The sequence below is a fragment of the Anastrepha obliqua genome, chromosome 1 (assembly GCF_027943255.1).
Source record: "Anastrepha obliqua isolate idAnaObli1 chromosome 1, idAnaObli1_1.0, whole genome shotgun sequence".
NCBI lineage: Eukaryota > Metazoa > Arthropoda > Insecta > Diptera > Tephritidae > Anastrepha > Anastrepha obliqua.
In genome coordinates, this window is record NC_072892.1 from 174,510,202 (window position 1) to 174,527,879 (window position 17,678).

A 17,678-nucleotide genomic window follows, 5' to 3' on the forward strand; every position below is an offset into this window, starting at 1 on the left:
GCATTACTTAGCGCGCGCCTAAAAGTTGGCTAACCAACATTTTAAACACTTTGCACATTGCTCGTGAGCATTAGGAATCGTACAACAATAAAAACTAAAGCTTTGCTTTAAGTGACTGCCAACAATGACAATAATACTAAATATTAAGTGTGCGGCTCGGGCTCGAGTTTGTTTGAGAACTCAGCGCTGCTGGAAGGAGGAGCTGCTGAAAGGGGGCGCAGTCACTAGTAAAAGTTTCTCCCACTCCATCTTTTCGTTGCGCAATTGAAGGCGTTTTTAGCGTCATTAACAATTCATCAAATAATTGCCAACTTGCGTTATGGAATGCGGGTATAAATTATTGCAAATCGAAGTGAAATAATAATAGTAATTGCCACCGAAAGTTTATTGAAAAGTGCTTTTTGGTGTTGCGTGGCGAATGCTGACGAGCAGCCACTTTAGTCACTTCCAAGCCTTTGGGTAATTGTGGGTAAATTGTGAAAGTGTAATTTGTGAATGAGTAATTTGAAAACTGGAATTGAAGGATGTAGCAGAAGCAAGTAGCGGTGGAGGCTTTGTAATTGAATTTCTAAATTTTTACTCAATCAAAGTTACTTCTACAGCGCAGCCCGACCCAGGTCCATCTTAATTTTAATATGGAATCTTATGTTGGATGAGGTACTGTGATGAGTAGAGGGCACAAAAGGCTATGAAGTTGAAGTGCCAACCTAAAATCTATCTATTTTTCTATTGTAAATGAGTATCCCCCCTGTGCCCACAAAAGTAGTAAAGAGCGTATTTCTGCAGCAAAAAGGTATTGGTAAAAAGTCTAATCTGAGGTGGGGTAAAAAGTATTGTTTTGAATTTGTGGTACGACATTAAGACGGGCATCACAAGTTGAAGTAAATGCTTGTTCTAAGTAGGCTTGAAGTTTTTATAAGGCACAGGATTACACTAGCAAACATGAATTTTCATACTTAACTTGCATGCGTTTTTTTCTTATGTAGCTTCCTATCTGAGTCAAAAAACTTATTAGAGTTTATTATTTTTGCAACAATTACAATTTTTTTCTAATGTAGTGCGATCTCTGAACCACGAAATAAAAAAAAGTAATATAATATAATAAAATTTCTGCTCCATAGCTCTGTTAACCTTTTTGCATCACCGCTCGAAATGCGCGATGTACTTAAAATAAAGGGTTTCCCAATAAGAAGTGTTATTTTGATAAAAGATCAATAGTTTCGTTTCTTGTGTGGCTCGTAGCGCCGTTGTCCAGAACAATACCATCCAATTCCGGCCATAAAAAATCGTTAATCATCTCTTGACAACGCAATCCATTCACCGTAACTGTTGCTCCAGCTTCATTTTCGAAAAAGTAAGGTCTAGATTGAGGAGTCTCTTTCTCAGAAGGAGCTTGCGGTGGGCGCCTTCCTCGACATCGGGGGGGCTTTTAACAACGTCCTCCCGAAGGCAATCACCAGGTCTCTGGGTAAACTGGGGGTCGAAACCGACTTGATCAGATTTATCTACATATAAAATGCTTAGCGACAGAACTGTCGCGGCAGAATGGGGCGGCATCTCCATCCACCGGCAGGTGAGTAGAGACACTCTGCAAGGTGGTGTTCTACGCGGATGACGTCGCATTAATCGTTAGCGGAAAATTTGTTGATACTCTGTACAACCTGATGCAGGGATATCTGAACGTAGTTGTTAGATGGGGAACGGATTACGGCCTGTCGGTGAATCCTCTTAAGACGGAGCTCGTCCTATTTACGGGGAAACATAAAATACCCAGAGCTCAACTTCCCTCACTTGGGGGCGCTTCTCTGATGCTTTCTGACAAGGTAAAGTACCTAGGTATTATCCTTGACAGCAAGCTTACATGGAAGCCCAATATTGAGGAAAGAGTGAGGAAGGCAACAATCGCCTTGTATGGATGCAAGGGCACAATTGGTAAAAGATGGGGCCTTCCGCCTAGAGGTGTTTTCTGGCTATATAATACTATTGTAAAGCCTATCTTGTTATATGGAGTCATAGCCTGGTGGAACTCACTAGAGAAGACGACATTGGTGAAGAAGCTGGAGAGAGTTCAGAGGTCGGCAATCATTGGAATCAGTGGGGCGCTTCGAACGACTCCTACTCTGGCGCTCAACGCAATGTTAAATGTGGTACCCGTAGACATCGAAGGAAGAATTGCCGCTACGCGTACAGCAATCACTTAAGGGCACTCAAGCATCCTTAGAAACTTCGAGTTCATCCCTCTGTCAACGGATCGGCGTATACCCACGTTTAGTCCAACCGGAACCTTCTCCACTTATATTCCGTCAAGGGAAGAGTGGATGGGGTGCTACACTTGGGGGAAGGGCCTGGTGAACTTGTTCACGGATGGATTGAAGTTGGAAGGAAAGGTTGGCGGAGGAGTCTTTTGCGAGGAGCTCCCCATCAGACTTAAATTCAGGTTACCGGACCACTGCAGTGTGTTCCAGGCAGAGGTAGCCGCAATCAAGGAGGCAGCTGATTAGCTGCTCAAATGCGTACTAACAGTCAAGAAAATAAATATTTACTCCGACAGCCAAACGGCAATAAGGACCCTCGGGTCTATGACGGTGCATTCGGAATTGATCAAGGAATGCTTGACCTCGCTTTCGACTGGGTCCGAAGTCTTTGACATCAGCCTCATCTGGGTTCGTGGTCACAGCGACATTGCGGGAAACTGTCAGGTGGATGAGCTGGCCAGGCAAGGGACATGTGAGGTGATTTTCCCTGCGAGGGGAGAGAATTGGGATCCCCCTGACTACCTGCGGTCTGCTCCTGGAAAGATGGGCATCGCACCAACTCAGCGAGCGCTGGGCAAGTACACAAACGTGTAAGGTCGCGAAATCCTTCTGGCCACGTGTGGACCGGAGGCGCTCGGGCGAGTTTCTGAGACTGACAAAATATCAGCTCTCTAATCTGGTGGGTTCTCTCACAGGACGCAATGCGCGAGGCATGCATGTTGCGAGACTTGGAATTACCTCGAGAACTTTTTGCGTTGGATGTATGGAGGATGAGGTGGAATCATCTCAGCACCTTCACCTTAGCTGCCCTGCTCTGGCGGGGCTAAGATCTAGGCATCTTGGTTCCTACTTCTTTGCTATGACTGCTGATATAGCTGACGCTGATATTAAAAATCTTATGAATTTCATCTGCAGCATAAAGCGGTTGACGCAAACATAGTCATCGTTCGTATTCCGCACGCTTTTAAACATCCCAGCACCACCTCTCCCCGTCCTCTCCCTGCATCTCATCGGTCTTTCTCTCTCACCTCACCCCCTTCATAATGGAATCTTTCTTCGTACAAGTGTGCCCATTCCCTGGGCAACCATACCAACCCATAACCTAAGGTCCAATGACTCCGCCGGACCATAAACCCCACCAAGCAGTCACACATTGAGGATAGAGAGGCTTTTCAACAATAACTCTTGGATTTTCTGAGCCCCAGATCCGACAATTTTGCTTGTTGACGAAGCCATTGAGGTGGAAGTGGAAATGGGTCTCATCACTCAAGATGATTTCTTGTGTTAACTGGACTTTATAAGCCTTAAGACCCAAATGTTTATGCAAAATACGGTGTAATGACGTTTATGGAATGCCTAATTCCAATGAACGACGAGGAATGGACAAATGGACAAACCTGGGTTTTCTTTAACACTTTCGGCTACAAAAGCAATATTTTCGGCTGTTCTTGAGCGACGTGCACGTCACATCACTAACTTGTCCCAACAGCTCCAAGTGTTTCACCAATTTCTGTATTGCGGTCCGACAAGGTGCTTGACGATGATCCGAAAATGTTCGAGTTTCACGAACCGTCTCTGCCAAATTTTCACCATTTTTAGGTATAGTGAATTTTGATAATTTCAATGCGTTGCTTAGGTGTGTATCGTTCCATTTTTATTAATGGCGTAGTTTCTACTTGTCAAATAATATATCAAAAAATGACAGCGTCAAAAGTGACATCTACCGAAATAGCGGGCTATTCAAAATAACACTTGTTACTGGAAAGCCCTTTATATGTAATATAATAAAAGGCGTAAAGTTGATGTTCAGAGTTCAAAATTCTGTTTTGCCAATTCGCGAAGTAAAAAGCAAAAGCTTCAAACAATACTCAAAAACTATTTTAGTGCCTCTTACGACATTATTTTATGCTTTCTTACATAAACTTTCATAGCATTTAAATATATAATATATTTACATGGGTATGGTATTAAATGGTAGATATATAAAAATTCCGCAATTAATTAATATAGTTTCTGTACTCACTTAAATTTGGCAGCTCAAAAATTATAATAGTGTCTTGGGAGTTGCGTGAGTTCTTCATGATCTCCACGCCAGTCTGATTTTCGTGTATGTGAAAGACGTGATAGCCGGCGATGGCGCCATTTTGATTTTTTGGCGGATACCACGACATGGTAATGCTAGTCGATGTCACATTCAAGACAGTTAAATTCAAAGGTTTACTTGGCACTGCAAAGAAAAAGAATTGCATACAGGGGTAAGTACAAAAGTATGTGGATTTTTTTTTTATAATTTCAAAGAAATTTTTATTCAATAAAATATTATTATTATTAGCGGTGAAAATGTTATAAAAAGATATAAGTGATAGTAAAGATAAATATAGTTTGAGTCATACGTAGGTTAATGTTCTTATAGGGTTGCCGCATATGCTTAATTATTTAGAAAGTAAATCAAATATCCAAAAATGCCTACCAAATGAAAGACATTTTTTACTGCTCTAATTTAAAAATGTTTTTACTCTAATTATAAAATAAAAATAATTTAAAATCTTCTTCTTCATTCCCACATCACCGCCGTCTAGAGGAATGAAAAGCTACCTCCGTCCTCGACGAAAGGCATCGCGTGAAGCTGTTCAAAAAAGCAACCTGTGTGACTGTGGCAACTGGCAAGGAATAACCTTACTTAATAGCATCTACAAAATTGTAGCCGCGATCATACAAAGCAGGCTCAAAGATATCGAACGCTGCTTAAGAGACGAGCAAGCTGGTTTGCGCCCGCTCCAAAGCTGCGTTCACCAAGTCTACGCACTTCGCATTATTAGTAGAACAATCAGTTGTGTGGCGCTCAGCGCTTTAGATGCTGCTCGTAGACTTCAAGAAGATGTTGGACACTATCAAACGAGACGCAATATGGCTGGCACTGAGTAGAAAGGGAGTTCCCGTCAAGATAATCCGCCTCATCAAAGCCTTCTACGAGAACTCCGAACTGGCAGTGGTTCACAATGGCTATCTCAGCGATCCATTCACTACCAACGCGGGCGTAAGGCAAGGTTGTCGCCCCTTCTCTTCACCATCGTCCTTGATGAAATCATGAGCCAACTGATCCTGCACAAAAAAGGCATCGTACGGAGTTTCACCACACATCTTGAGAACCTGGACTTCGCCGTTGACATCTGGACTGGCAGTCAACATCGCCAAGACCAAGGCTATGAGAGTTAACTACAATAACGCAAGGCAGTTATTGGTTGACGGATGCACCGAGGAATTTATCGGAAGCTTCTGCTATCTCGGCTGCAGCATCACGGTAGACGGTGAAGCAGATGAAGATGTCAACTGCAGGCTAAACAAAACAAGTGTGGCATTCGGGCGAATGCATACAGTATGGGGGAGCTCGCAAATCTCCAGGCGAAACATGGCTGGTCTCTAACTCCATTAATCTACAATCTTTCGTCAGCAAATGCTTCCGCATCATCTGCAGAATAATCTGGCCAAACACCATCAGTAACGACTCACTGGGGAGATTAACGAACGAGGATCCCATCCTTAGGCAAATCAAATGCAGAAAGTGGGAATGGCTAGGCCACACATTGAGAAAACCACCAGATAGCATCACGAGAATGGCACTGGACTGGAACCTACAAGGGAACAGCGGTCGCGGTCGACCAAAAAACATTTGGGGAAGGTCGATGTTGCGCGAACTAGCTGATACCGACATCTCAGGGACGGTGCAAAAACAGCAGCACTGAACCATGTACGATGGAAGAGTCTTGTCGAGGCCCTATGCTCGCGAGAGGAGTGAACAAGGAAAAAAAAAGTTAAGAGAAAGTTAATTTTTTTTAATTAATATTTTTTAATTTTTTTCTTATATTTTTTAATACTTCTTTCTCGTTGTAAAAATGCAACTCGATATATAAAAGGGTAGCTAATAATGCATTTTCATAAAAATATTTATTTATTTAAGGGGACAGATACCTGTAAAATTTCGAAAAAAAAAAAATTTTTTTTCATAAATTTTTTTTTTTCATAAAATTTTTTTCCTTTAAGATGATGGAAAGAAAGCAATATCTGGTTAAGAGTTATATCCGATGATCGCAAAATTTCTTATAGTTTAAATAAATGTTACATAAAATACAACGCGAAATTCCTAAATTTTGAAGTGGGCTAAAAACACAATGAAATTCCACGTATTTTTTCTACCAACTACTACTACAGCAGGGGCACTGAGCTTAGACCGTAAACAGTGAGCTTGAAGCCGCTGCTCTTTTACAGCGAAACGCATTTTCGTTGGAAAACTTTATTCGATTAAAAACCTTTAATATTTTGCGTTCCAGTTTCAATTTTATAGCCATTGGTTTCGTTCTCGCCAATATAAATGACAAACTCTTTCGCACATATTCAGCTGTACGATACCCAAGTTGGTGCGCCACATTTTGGCAATAACTATTTGGTTATTTGTAGTAAAAACAAAGGAACCTTAAAAGGCTTTCGTCTTATACATTTCGAGTGTTTCAGGTCATAAAAGCCATGCAATGTCAACTAAAATGAAGAGTTAACTAAACGAACAAGAAGCCAAGAAGGCAATACAAATTCAAAGCATACAAAAACAAGTATAGTTTTGTATAAGTGGAGGCATACATTAGTGCGGGCCAATTTGTTTGGAGTAATTTTTTTGATAAATCGTTTTTAGCAGATTCGGATTCTGCATTTAATTTTGGGGGAAAAAGAGTTTACTAGTGCATTGGATTAAAGTAATTTTTCAATTTTTCCGATCGCGGCGAAGATGGCTACAAGACGTAGAAATTGTAAGGAGGCATTGGTCTACCCTAGACTGTAATGCCAAATGATGTTGATGATGATGATGGCAGTGTGGGAAGCAATTTACTTTTCAAGCACAACCGCTTTCATTCCTGTATTGTTTTTAAGAAGAGCAATAGTTTAAATATAAAATTAAAAAATTATAACAAAAAAAAATTTAGCATAGCCATAGTTTAAGTAAAAAAATTAAAAAAATATATAAAAAAAAAAAAAAATTTAGCATAGCGATAATTTAAATTAAACAATTGTTGAAAATAAAAAAATTTTAAAAATATATCAAAAATAAATTTAGTATAGTTTAAAAAAAAAAAATTTAAAAAAATATATAAAAAAAGGCATTTAGCATAGCCATAATTTAAATTAAAAAAATTGTTGAAAATAAAAATATTTAAAAAATATATCAAAAATAAATTTAGCATAGCCATAGTTAAAATAAAAAAATTAAAATAAATTAATAAAAAAAAAAATTTAGCATATCCATAGTTTAAATAAAAAAATTATTAAAATATATCAAAAATAAATGTAGCATAGTTTAACAACAAGATTTTTAAAAAATATATAATATAAAAAAAGTATTTAGCATAGCCATAATTTAAATTAAAAAAATTGTTGAAAATAAAAATATTTAAAAAATATATCAAAAATAAATGGCTATGCTACATAGTTAAAATAAGAACTTTTTTTAAATATATAAAAAAAAAAAAATGATAATAGCCATAGTTTAAGTAAAAAAATTTGTTGAAAATAAAAAAATTTAAAAAAATATATATAAAAGAAAAATTAGCATAGCCATAGCTTAAGTACAAAATTAAAAAATATATCAAAAAAATTTAGCATAGCCATAGTTTAAATAAAAAAATTTTAAAAAAATATGTAAAAAAAAAGAAATTAGCATAGCCATAGTTTAAGTAAAAATTTAAAAAATATATCAAAAAAAATTTAGCATAGCCATAGTTAAAATAAAAAAAATAAAAAAAATAAAAAAAAATTTTCAAAAATAAATTTTGCGTATTGAAAAATCCCAAAGCACAAGCTTGTATTAAAACAAAAAAATAGTAAATAGAAAACTTCTAAATAATAACTTTCATATTAATTTTGCATCAATCAAAGATTGCTTCTGCAAAAATTTTGGGGCTCGGGAGTTGGTTTTGGAGCTATGCTCTAATGGCCTGTTTTCTTTGAATTTAAACTAGAAAGCTATTCAGCTAGGAAGGATTCGCCTTAACATACATACATACTTATATGTATGCGGCAGTGTGTGTGTGTAAAAGGGAACATCTTCAATGTGGCAGCTACTGCATTGCAATAAAAGTCAATAGCATTTGCTTAGAGGTCAGCGGCTATAGAGGTTGTAGTGCATTGTAAACAAGATAAGGACGCACTTGACTATTGAGTTAAAAGGTTAAAGGCAAACGCACACACACACACGCACAGCAAAGTCATTTCAAAAAGCCCTAAGCCTTAAGTAAACGAATAAAGCGCCAAAGATAACAAAGCACTGACAAGAGACTAAAATATTTGAAAGCCAAAAATTCCGATAGAATTTTAAACAATTCATTTTATTTTCTTTGAATTAAATTCTTTTTTTTAAGGGCAAGAGCTTGAAGCAGCCCTAGTTGTAGTTGTAGTTGTAGCTGTAGCTGGTTAAATAGAACACGCCCACTGGCAATTTCACTTTGGAAATGAGTGGAAAAATCATTGAGTTGACATGAAAAAGGCTGTTGCCAGAGGAATAATAATGAAGCAGGACAAAAAGAAAGTGATGAGGAGGTGAAGGGAAAGGCGGGGGGAAATAGGGAGACATTTGTTGAGTGGATGATTGCAGGCACTACGCTACAAGGTCACAGCTTGTAGGCAGCTATTGCTGCTGCTGTTGGCGCTGCGGCACATAGAACGGCAAGCAGATGTACACTTAGAGGCGGGCAAGCATTCAGGCAGTGAGGCAACCAGTGAGTTGAATTGATGAGCGAATGGAATAATAAAATATTACTGAATGTCATTGCATATTTTGAGGCGTTGAGCAGAGACAATCTATGGGTGTACGCGCGAAAGTGTTTGACAAAATGAAATTGCCCATGTGGCCACCAATACAAACGCAAAAAACAAACAAGAAAAAAGCAAAAAAAAAAAATACAAAAAAATAAAAGAAAGAAGTAATGAAGGGGGAAGTGTGGAAATATTCAAGCGGCATATTGAAAAGCTTTTGTATATTTTAAGACCGGCACAAAGAGCTTTGGCCACATTTCGTAGTTGAAAATCAAAATTGTAATTTTTATTCCCATCACAACGAGTAAGCCTAGAAAGATATCAAATATTTAATCAGCTGTACTTGTGTGTGCATAGAGTGAGAGCAATTTTCAAATTAAATTCCAGTCAACTGCAAGGAATACCACTGAACTGAAAAATAGTAGACGGATGAGTTGCAAGCAACCGAGCAGCCGGGCAGCTGGGCATTATTTAAAATAAAATAGATAAAAGATATAGTGAGGGAAACACATGAATTTGCTTCCGCTTTTGCCTCTGCTTTGTATGCAGTTGCGCTTGTGTGGATGTGTACATGTGAGCATGCATGTATGTGTGTGTACGTGCATGGAAATACTACTTCATTTGCGCTCACTACTCTTAACAAAGCTGATGAAAGGGGCAAAGCAATGTTGATGCTGGCTACCAGCTTTAGCCAAAACGGAAATGGCCAATTATATTTTCTTTTGTGTAAGGATCAAACAAAGTCAAATAATCGAAGTGGTCATTTACAGCAAGCAAGAGGTTGTGTGACGGAAACTAATAAAAACGAAGCTCCGGTGCAGCAGCGAAAGAAGACGAGGAGGGGGAGGAGAAAAATTCACTGTAAGAGGAAGCAAAAGCGATTTTAATCAATATGTTATTGCACACATGAATAAACACGCACACATAGACAGGGATATATGCCACAAGCACCTACATCAGCAGCAGCAGCCAACTAACCAAACATTCCATGCACCATTCCATGCAGAGCGCGTCCCTACGCTTGGGCTAGAGCTTGGCGGCGGTCAGGTCAGCAGTGGACAATAACGTAAAGGATAAAAATTCATTTTTACAAATTGAACGGAAGCGGCAAATAAAGAAAGTCAGCATTCAAAGTGGAAAAAACCAAAAGCTAAAGATTGGAGTGCAAAAAACTGGCAGCCGAATAGTGAATGGGAAATGGAGTATGCGCGCACACACACGCACAAGTACACATACAGAGTTATATAAAATTTTTGTTTTTTAAATATTGTAAAGTTCTTTTACTTTTTATTTTTTTACTTCTTTTTTTAAGTTATAAAGGGTGTTCAAATGACAGACTTTCCCGCAAGAAAGATGCATCTTTTTATCAACAAATGTTGAAGACTTTTTTGGGGATTTGTTGGCCCAGAACCATCAACAACAGAGAGCTTTGGTGGGCGAATAGTAAGCAGTTAACCAGCCAGACTGAAACAAAGCAGAGGAAGTGGAGTTGAAATTGCCTTACTACTCGAAAGGATTTTAAAGAAAAATATGCAGGCAAGCACTCGATTGCTCGATTGACTCGATAAAATGACGTCTGAGATGCACTTCGAAGAGAACTCTCGAAAGAGAACTTAAGGCTGCAGGAAAATCTTTTAAAGAAGTCAAAGTCAACGTGAATATGCAGGCAAGCACTCGATTGCTCGATTGGAACGCGCAATCCAGTAGAAAAAAAGGACGCCTTAGATGCACTTGGAAGATATTTCTCGAAAAAGAACTTAAGTAGCAAGGAAATATTTCAAAGAAGTCAAAGTCAACGCGGATATGCAGGCAAGTACTCGATTGCTCGATCGAAACGCGCAATCCAGTAGAAAAAAAACGGACGCGCTAAGTGCACGTGAAAGATAACTCTCGAAAATGAACTTAAGGCTGCAGAAAAGTCTTTCAAAGAAGTCAAAATCATCGCGCAGGATCGTGATCTTTGTAAACGTTTTGTAGCGGCTCTCTGTCCCATTAGGGAGGACAGCAGTGGCTTTTTTGACAGCACAAGCGTGACTACTGTCAATATAAATGCATAGTTTTTTCTGTATTCATTGACTTTTCATCATGGAAAGACTTACGCTGTCAAAAGTGATCATCGCGTACTCAGACTAACTTAGGGTATACAAAACCGTCCCACCGAATGCGCTATGCGGCAAACCAGCGCCGAAATTGAGAGTAATTTTCCTTTATTGAATGATATTCAACCGATTAGAACACGTCCAGCTCGAAGTGAAACGTATATTGCGGCTGTAAATGAGAGTTTTGCCGAAGATCTGGAAGAATCGATTCGGCGCCGATCTCAAGAACTTGGCCTACTTTATGGCACTACTTGGGCGATTTGTATGCAAAGATCATGGTTTGAATGCACTTAAAATACAGCTAGTAAAAAATTTGAAGTAAAGCCGATCATCCAAAGCGTTATAATTTCAGTCGTTCGACTCTTGGAAAACTTGCCGAAGATCCATATTTTGGGAGCCGAATTTTGTTTAGCGATGAGACCCATTTTTGGCTTAATGGCTACGCGAGTAAGCAAATATTGACGTTTTTGGACTGAATAATTGCTAAATAACTGTCAAAAGGATTTTTTGCCCTACTCCCTTCCTTCCCTTCCTTCCATAGATAGGAGGGGTACTTCGGGAACACCCTCGTAATTTTCTCGATGAAGTTTTAAAAATCAAATTTATCTGCTTCTCATTTGGACACCATAAAAACATGTAATCATTATATGCAGCGAAGCTTGGCTCACTGTTTGCCTGCTGCCAGCCATGTAAGCTTCCTAAATGCCGGAGTGCTTTTTCGTTATCCCACTTTTGTATGCAGAATGCAAACAAGTTGCATATTCTCATATGCAGCTGAACCCGTACCCACATATGTTTTTTTTGTTTTTGTATACGTGGCAGAAGCAGCGAAAGCCTTTACCCCTTCAGTGTGGGACTTTAACCCCCTAACTAAACCTCATACCGTCAATGTACCGCTCCTCTCTCGGTAGTACCGTTAAGTAAATCGTCGGGAGGCGGTTGAGCGCTATGCATGTGCATGTGTATGCATGTAATTGTACAAGTGCGGTATGTGTATTGGTTTTTAAGAAATTGTATACCATATTAACCCACCTGCCCTATGGTCACAGAGTGGCGTTCATTTGTCATTCGAATGAAATTCGCGCCAGCGCCGCAGCGGTACAAAGCCAGAGTCAGCCAGAACCAATGCATAGATATGTATGTAGGTGTATTCACACACATACCTACGCTCATGAAGGTGTAGGGAAATGCATGCGGGTATATTACAAAGGAGGCGGCTTTGCGCTCACAGCTACACTTCGGCGCCAATTCAAATATAAACTATAAAAATCGTAAAAATGTAGAAGTACAGCAGAAGCTTGAATTCATACAGGTTATGTAGGTGGTACATGTGTTCATATTTATTTTTATTTTATTGGACTTTAAATTGAAATAAAACAACGAAAATTCAAATTGAATGGGAAATATTTATTATTTTTGTGTAGAATCATTCATGAAAAATTTGTTTTAATGTATATAGTCCCTTTCAAAATATCTGCCATTCGAAGTCGGCTTTAAACTGTAGGCACCTCCATTTGTGGAGAAAAAATAAGACGCACGCCACAAATAAAAGGAGGAGCTCGGCTAAACACCCAAAAAGGGTGTAAGCGCCAATTCTGCTGTAAATTAATGGAAGTTGCCTTTTATTTTTTAAAGAAAATAAATTTTAATTTGGAATACATAATTCGATATTGTATTTTTTTTTCCTTTCCAGACATTTTTTTATGAAGAGCTTTTTCATGGCAGAAATACACTCGGAAGCTTGTCATTGCCTACTGAGGGCGACCTCGCCGAATGGGTTGGTGCATGACTACCATTGGAATTCGGAGAGAACGTAGGTTCGAATCTCCGTGAAAAACCAAAATGGAGAAATGGGTGGAGCGTGGGGCCCAAACAAACTTATTAAAGTCGGTACGGGTACTAATCAGTTGTTTAAGATTATTTCAGTGAGTATTGATGTTCCTTAGGTCGGGGAAGAGAAGGTCTTCGGTCTATCGTAGCTTCTTGTCCCTTGCAGGCAGCCTAGAAATGTCAGCCCTGCAGACTTTGCCATTATCTTTTGCAGTGTGTGGCCTATCCAACTAAACAATCTGCGTCTGATCGTTAGTGCGATGGGGAGTTCTTTGGCCTATTTCTTAGAAAAGATACGACCACCGCGTCCGCCGGATCAGCACAGATATTATATTAGCTCCCAGTATCCGCACCCATATAGCAGCACGGACTTGTATTGCAACTTTAGATCCGAGACTTGGTTTTGAGTAATAATTATAATGAAATATATAGAAAAAATGAATACGAATAGCTTTAATTGAATCCCATTCGCCCCACTGTGCACCAACTATTATGCGAAATATTGAATCGACTTCCACTGCTCGCTACCTATTCGCAGCAGCCAGGAAGGAAAGAAATATAACGCCAGCTCCCGCGCCAGCGAGACAAAGTAGATGCTCAGTTGGTCGCACAAAACAAAATTGTATTTCTGTATGCAATTCAATAAATCCAAAACACACCGAATGTGAGAGCAATTGAAAGGACAGGATGAAAGCAAAAGAAAGGAATTAATTTAGCACGGAAACAACGAGCAAAAACTGGTATAGTAGCATCAGCTTAGCTCAGCTCAGCTCAAGCGCCAGCAAAGGAGCCGCATTCACTGCAGGAGGGCACTTATGAGCGCATACAAACACAAGTGCGGACGCTAGTGTGTGTGGGTGTGTGCGGCACTCGTTTCTGCTTGAATGGAACGGAAACGGATGTGCAAATTTATAACAGCAACAGGAAATGGTATTGAATCAGCGCGTCATTTGTGCACAAGTGTTGCAACAAAGTGGCTCTTGGCTACGTGGACTTCTCCATTTGGTTGGTGGTTGCGCGTGTAGAAAGAAGAAATGTGACAGTCTACCTATGCAAGTGTATGTATGCATGTGGTGTTGTTGTTGGCACGCTTGACCACCGACCGACCAGGCGACTCAGCATTCTAGGCATCCTGGGCGCAAACGAATGCATGGGTAAGTAAATGTAAGTGTGTATGTATGTATGTGTGTATGTGTGAGTGTGTATATGTATATGTATACGTATGTACTTATGTTCTTATCCACATATGCAAATATCTGTATTAACATAGCGCCATAGTCAAGCAAACACTGACGTATGCCCACTGGTAGTGGCAGTGGTGTGGTGCGGTGTGGTGTGAGGGGTTGTGCGAGCATGTTCGAGAAAGAAAAATTGAAATTAAAATCAATTAAGCAATAAATGAAGCACATTTGAATGCTACAAATGCTGCATAAATTTTTCTTTACTCGACCATTCACCTGCGCGTGTGTGTGTGCATTTTGTGCTGCAGCTTTTTTCCATTTCTTTCGCCTGCTGCTGAAGCTACCATCTGCTTGAACCCAATTTGTCTACGGGTACATTGCATGTATAAGTGTGTGTGTGTATGTATGGCCATGATCAGAATACCATTAATAAAACAAGAAACAAAAAACAAAAAAAAACAAAGAAAAGTTGGTAAAGAAAAATTGCAAAAAATACGAGCAACTTAATTTCAGCTGCTCCATATGCCAGGACAATCGAATGCATTGCCAACGATTACTGCCTGGACACTCAGCCAACCAATTGCAGTAGGGGCTGACCTCAAGCAGCAGCATCAGCTTCAGCAGCAGCAGCAGCAGCAGTGACAGCTACATATGTATGCATGTGTGTGAATTTTGTGTGTGTGCACTGAAAAACGATAAGAGTTTTCTATTATTTTAAAATTCAATACGACATCGCAGGATATGCACATCCATCCTTGGCAATGAGCAAAAAAGGCCAAGTAGAAGCGCACAATTTTGCTTTGCGCATTTGTATGTGTTGGCTATTTTCCTTCATTTCTTTATGCACCTTTCGCTTACGTACATTCACACACACACAGTCATGCATACATGTGTAAGTAGTATATTTGATTTACCTCACCTATCGCACAAATGCTTTTAAGTGGATGAAATAGCTTCGTCTATTTATAATACTTTAGGGGACAAATATTTTCCTTTCACCTCAATTTCGCTCATCTTAACTGGTTTGCATTGTTTGCATTGCCAGTGACAGCTTCGTTAGTCGGACTTTTGTGATCATTCGTACTCATTCTGTCAGTTATATTTTTCTTTATTGTTCTTGCGGTAGTTCGATAGATAGAAAAAGAAAAAAATGCTTACTGAAATGATTTTAATTGCCAGCTTAGCTCATGGGAAATTTCATGATGAAGTGTAAAATGAGAAATAAAAATCGTCAACATTATTTATGCTGTTATTAAGGTTGGCTATTACTAATGCGTCTAAAAAATCATTGCTTGGCTATTTATTTGCTGCAAAATTAATCAAAAAATGTGGGTTAAGCTTTTTCACCTTAATGACGCTAGGGAACATGAATTTTTGATGCCGAATTGTCACTATTTTATTTATTGCCCTGTATTTTGCTATGGATGAATGTTTGATGCTTTGGAAGTTTATTCTATTATTTTTGCGTAACACTTTCGCGCAAATGGTTTAAAACTATTTTATGGTCGATCATTTAGCTTCTGGGAGATGTTAAAGGCGGGGTAGGGTTTTTAGGGTAAAAAAAATCGATTTTGGTTTATTTGAGAAAATGAATGTACATAATCTCAAGAATGTTGTGTCCAAATTTTAAGTCAATCGGTGCAAAACTCACAAAGTTAGAGCATTATAACCGTTGGCCGCTCCGACTCGGCTACCTGCTATGGTCGAACACCATTGACACATTTTCTGGAAAACGACGTTTTTCAAGTGGGTGGACACTTTTTCTCTGAATCTACTCGATCGATCTTCCTGAAATTTTGTACACACTTTCTCTACATAATTACCGAGGTAACCCTGGGAGGCTTTTTTTTTTATCGTCTAAAAATCGCACTTCTACTTCAAATGTTAAAAAAGCGCAAAATTGAAAAAAAATAATTTTTTTAATAAAAACTGGACAGTGTTACCTCGGACAATTGATTACCTAATGAAAACTCTTTGATTTTTTGATTTCAGATGATCCAATGCTGAGAAAAACTGTCCACGGCAAATTGCCTTTTTTTCGAGACGTCTGCGTAGATCTGCTGTCAACGGCTCAATTTTGTATATTTTCTTGTGAAAATTTTTGAAAATATTTTTGAAATATGAGTTTACAGTATACTAATTGGATAAATAAATTTACATGAATCATCTTTCCAAAAAAAATTCATAAATAAGTGCATATTTTTAGTGGAATTAACCCTACGCCCCCTTAAGACTACTACTACATGCGGGTCGACTTCGATTATTTTTGTAATTTTATCGAAATTTGTGATGACGAGCCTGCTTAGGCGAGGTGAATTTATCAAAAATACCTGAAGGGAATCGACGAAACCAAAATTGCACTTAATTAGCTGTGACAGAGTCAACACCATAAGCAATTCACAATTTCAGCGGTGTGGCTTGCATTTTCGCCTTTGTAAAAAAAAAATGTTAAATGCTCCGAATTTTCTCTTTGTTGACTTCCATTGTTAACACCCTGTAACACACAACTGAATGGAATAAACGAAAAACAGCAAAATAATTTGTTTGGTGTGAAATATCAGCTTGACAACGAGCACAACCTTAAAATTTTTTTATCGATACTTTACGATATATCGATCACTACAGTCATCCTTTTATTTTCTGGGTATTTTTGTCCACCGGTCTTGGAAGTATCGAGAGTACCATAAGAAAAAAGATATACAATAAATCTTAATCTAATCTCTAAAGACTATTAAACTATCATAAAATAATGCCGCAAGTATCACTAAATTTATTGCTCTCACGGAAAAGACAGAAGACACAGAATTTTGAAAATATAATACACTATGTTTATGCCATCATTCCAGACTCATGACATCCGGAGGCCTGTTTACGATATATCATCGTAAATATATCCGTATATCACTCCGACCCATTTTAACAGAACTATTAGAAATATTACTTGCCTAGCACCTATCAAAGTTATTAAGCAGAGAAACCTGATAGCAGCGCATCAATTTGAATCGCCTAAAACACTCAACAATCGATCAAGTCCACAGCTAACTCAAGTTATAGAAAATGTTTTCGAAGAGAAAAAAGTGTGCTCTGCTTTCATCCTAGATGTATTCAAGGCTTTCGTTAAGGTATGTCGCGCTGGCATTCTCAAAAAGTATAAAATAAAAAGTATTAACTCAGTACTAAAATAAATAAATAATTGGCGCGTACACTTCTGTTAGGTGTTTGGCCGAGCTCCTCCTCCTATTTGTGGTGTGCGTCTTGGTGTTGTTCCACAAATGGAGGAACCTACAGTTTCAAGCCGACTCCGAACGGCAGATATTTTTATGAGGGCGACCGCTATTAGAAAAATGTTTTTATTAATTTTGCTTTCACCGAGATTCGAACCAATGACCTCTCAGTGAATTCCGAATGGTGATCACGCACTATCCCATTCGGCTACGGCGGCCGCCAACTCAGTACTACAATATTTTAAAATCGGATTTATCCGATCGCTTCTTTCGAATTAAATACGATGCCAC

At 38.7% G+C, this 17,678-nt stretch overlaps 1 protein-coding gene across 4 annotated transcripts in view; it reads right to left on the minus strand.

Annotated features, from left to right (window-relative positions):
- Positions 1–17,678, minus strand: part of LOC129241503 (tyrosine-protein phosphatase 99A) — a 181,119-nt gene that overhangs the window by 107,009 nt on the left and 56,432 nt on the right. For all 4 annotated transcript variants that reach the window (XM_054877895.1, XM_054877886.1, XM_054877877.1 and 1 more), the window contains exon 2: positions 4,279–4,482. In XM_054877895.1, the coding sequence (XP_054733870.1) occupies positions 4,279–4,482 (204 nt within the window). The remainder of the gene's footprint in view (positions 1–4,278; positions 4,483–17,678) is intronic.